This window comes from Tupaia chinensis, unplaced genomic scaffold, assembly GCF_000334495.1.
Source record: "Tupaia chinensis unplaced genomic scaffold, TupChi_1.0 Scaffold000211_1, whole genome shotgun sequence".
NCBI lineage: Eukaryota > Metazoa > Chordata > Mammalia > Scandentia > Tupaiidae > Tupaia > Tupaia belangeri.
Window position 1 is genome coordinate 1,169,179 of NW_006159686.1, and position 3,270 is coordinate 1,172,448.

Below are 3,270 nucleotides of genomic sequence, written 5' to 3' on the forward strand. Positions count from 1 at the left end.
GGGTCCGGTCGTGGAGTCTGACGCAGGGACTGGCCAGGCAGGCAGGGCTCTGGGGAGGCTGGGAGCCCACGGACACTTGTTCCTCGGCGTTGGCAGCTAATTTCAACGGCGCCCCAGTCTTCTGACTGAACGGCCCCGCCAGGACCAGCTCGAAGCCCCAGTCGGCGACAGCGGGTTCAGGGGACCTGTCCCAATAGCTTTGCCTTCCCTGAGCCTCGCTTCCCTCGCTCCCGCCTGGCCCGCACAGTCTCCATAGGGGTTGGTGGTCTGCGACAGCCCCCACCTGTCATTGCTTCCTGGGCCCTGCGCGGTCTCCAGCCCCAACAAGCAGACCCCAGAGCAGTTGGAGCCACCCCAGAAAAGCCACTGCGGATCACGCCCCTCCCGAAAGCTGAGGCAGGGAAGGGGTGACATGGGCTCCGACCGGCGCTCCCAACTCCGGCACTGCCGCTCTACCACGGGGACATGGGAGGCTGGGGTGTTCATGGGGCTGGGAGGGCTCAGGGCCTCTCCGACTGAGGGTGCGTGAACCTGGCCAGGGCTGGGCCTTGCAGCCGGTCCTGTGAAGCCACGTGCCCTAGACCTGCCACGTCGGGACGCCTGCCAGATGCACAGCAAGTCCTCTCTTCCCGGAGTGCCAGCCTCGTCTGCAGGGCAAGGGCGAGGAGCGAGGCTGGCTGGGGCAGAGAATGTACCGGATGTTCCAGAAATGGCCCCGGGCTCTGCATGGAGCCGGGCAGGGAGCGGCAGGCCCCGGCTCTGTGAGCTGAGCGCCCTGTCGCCTCAGCCCCGGGGCTGCGGTCACTCGCTGGGAAGGTCCTGCTGCCACCTCCCCTCTGCGGCGTGAAGATGGAAGCCCTGTAGCGAGGCGGCAGGAGTGCCCTGGCCGGCCATCAGCACCCAGAGGCAGAGTGGTCGCCACAGGGCCACGCCGCTCCCTTCCTGCCCACGAGCGCCACGGCCCGCTCCAAAGCCATGTGGCAGCCCTTCATCTAGTTCCGTGGGCGTGTCTCCGTTCTGAGGAGTTTGTTTTCTCCCCAGCTTTACGGGATCGGACATCCTGGTCTCGTGATACCGCACAGCAAGGCTGTAACGTGGTCTCCGGGGCAGGACCTGGCGAGAACCCGTGCCTTCCTCACCTTCCGCCCCCGGGCTGGCACCCGGCATCGCCGCGCCCTGTGACGGCCGAGGACCCCAGGCTCGCACCTGCCACCAGCAGCCGTCTGGGCGAGCGTGGGTGCACTCACCTTCGGGGCCGCACTGCGTGGGGTTGTTGATGCAGGACGTGCGGGACCGGCTGTACAGAAGCGTGACCTCCTTCCCCTCTTTGACATAGATGCCTTTGTCAACCTTCCCCTCCACCATGTCTGAGTGGGGAAACGACACAGTCAGCGACCTGCAGCCTCACCGCGCATGCGGCTCTTCCCTGCACAGAGAGCCTCGTGAGGTCCCTACCCTGGGCGTCACCACAGAGCCACACTCCAGTGACCTCTATGTGACCAGGCCACCTGAGAGCTGGACTCGGCCTGCTCTGGGCACCTCGTCGCTGCCCCTCTGCCGCACGCGCCACCACGGGGCTACCCGGGTGACGGCGACCAGCTCTCCCGCCCCAACTCCCAAGTCCTGGCTCTCACCAACCAGCACCATGGCTCCCAGCCCCCAGGCCAGGCCTGGACCTCCCAGGGACGCGTTTCAGCCCGAGGTGACCTCTCCCGAGTCCCAGCTGAGAGCCCTGGGTCTTGGAAGAACCTGTTTTCAGACCCCAGACGTCAGGGGCAATAGGAGCAGCCCGGGACAGCCTGTGGGTGGGGGACGGGGCAGCCACAACCCCAAGGGATGATGTCCTTGCTGTGCCATGGGCGTGCCCAGAACCGGCCTGCCCACCAGGGACAGCCCTCTGTACAGCGAGGCCAGGATGGTGGCAGCTGGGAGTGGCCAGCCACCCGCGGCTCGGGGTCAAGGACACTCAGCTCTTCCTACCACAGGGCTGGGAAGGGAGCAGGCTGGGTGGGTGTCAGTTTCCAGCCACCTGCCAGGTGCGTGAATGACCGGTGGCCAGGGTGCTTCCTGCCTTCCCACTTGTTAGCTTCATCTGCCACACTTCCTGCCGGAAGATGCCCAGCAGCTGCAGAGTGAGCAGACCAACGGCCGTGCCATCGTGGCAGACCAGTGCCGAGTTCCTGCGGGAAGGCGGACCCTCGGGGCACCCGCAAAGGCAGTGCAGAGGATGACACCTGTGTGGGGGCTGGCCGGGAGGCGCCCCTGTCTCTTCCGCTCTGACCCACACAGGAAGACAGGAGCCATGTGGGCTCTGGCTGAGATAAAATAATAACAAGCATGGCGTGCGTGGGCATGCATCTCATAGAACGCATCTAACGATCTTTCAAAATCCCAGGTTACGGCAGAAATGCCGATTAGAGCATTTGCAAGAGATGGTATTTTTGAGGAGGTATTTCTAAAGCAACTTTAAGTTTCCATTAAAAAGGCTTTTCCTCCTCCAAAGGCGAAAAAATCCAAACAGTTTCTATTTTTGGAAGAGGTCTCCTCTCGCGTCTGTTCTGTTCTGAAAAGCAGGAGCTGGTCTTGAAGCCCCGGTGGAGACATTGCTGCCCCGGAACTGCCACGCACACCCTGGGCTGCTCACACCCGGCACCTGCCGCTCACCAGCCAGGGCATGCCGACCCCGCGTGGTACAGACCCCGCACGGCGGCCCCAGTGCAGACACGGGAGCGGGTGCTCACCTACGGCCGCAGACAGATTGGAGTAGGCAGGGTCAGTGGCATACGTGAGGGCGGGGTTATGAGGAGGGAGCACGGTGAGGCTGTGGGCTCGCAGCGCTGGGGATGACAAGAGAGAGCACGCACATGAATGAAGCCAGCACACGGGCGGACGGACGCATATCTCTCCACCCAGGACACCGGAGTCCCGTGGCCTGGCCTCCACACACCGCCCGCCCCTCGGCCGGCTGCCGACCCCGCAGCCCTCCCCTCCAGGCGGCCGCCGCGGTGCGCCCAGGGGCGGCCGCCGCGGTGCGCCCAGGCGCCATGGCAGGCAGTGGCGGTTTGGGCTCCGACTCCCGTGCGAACACTCAGGTGAGAGATATGACGTTAAGCCTGGCCATCAAATGGCCCCGACAAAGGGTTAAGAGCTGTGATGTCATAAGGACGGAAGGGACAGACACGTGGCTTGGACACACTGCGGGAGAGCGTGATGAGTGGACACACGAGGAACGGGCAGCCAGTGGCAAAGCTGCATCCAAGGGCGGGTCCC

The 3,270-nt window shown here is 64.6% G+C and overlaps 1 protein-coding gene across 2 annotated transcripts in view; it reads right to left on the reverse strand.

Moving 5' to 3' along the window:
• Positions 1-3,270, reverse strand: part of ADGRD1 (adhesion G protein-coupled receptor D1) — an 87,090-nt gene that overhangs the window by 62,803 nt on the left and 21,017 nt on the right. The window contains exons 4-5 of one of the 2 annotated variants that reach the window (XM_006147337.3): positions 2,742-2,837; positions 1,248-1,367 (exon numbers count right to left, since the gene is read on the reverse strand). In XM_006147337.3, coding sequence (XP_006147399.1) covers positions 1,248-1,367; positions 2,742-2,837 — 216 coding nt within the window. The remainder of the gene's footprint in view (positions 1-1,247; positions 1,368-2,741; positions 2,838-3,270) is intronic. The other variant, XM_006147339.3, reaches the window with a different exon arrangement.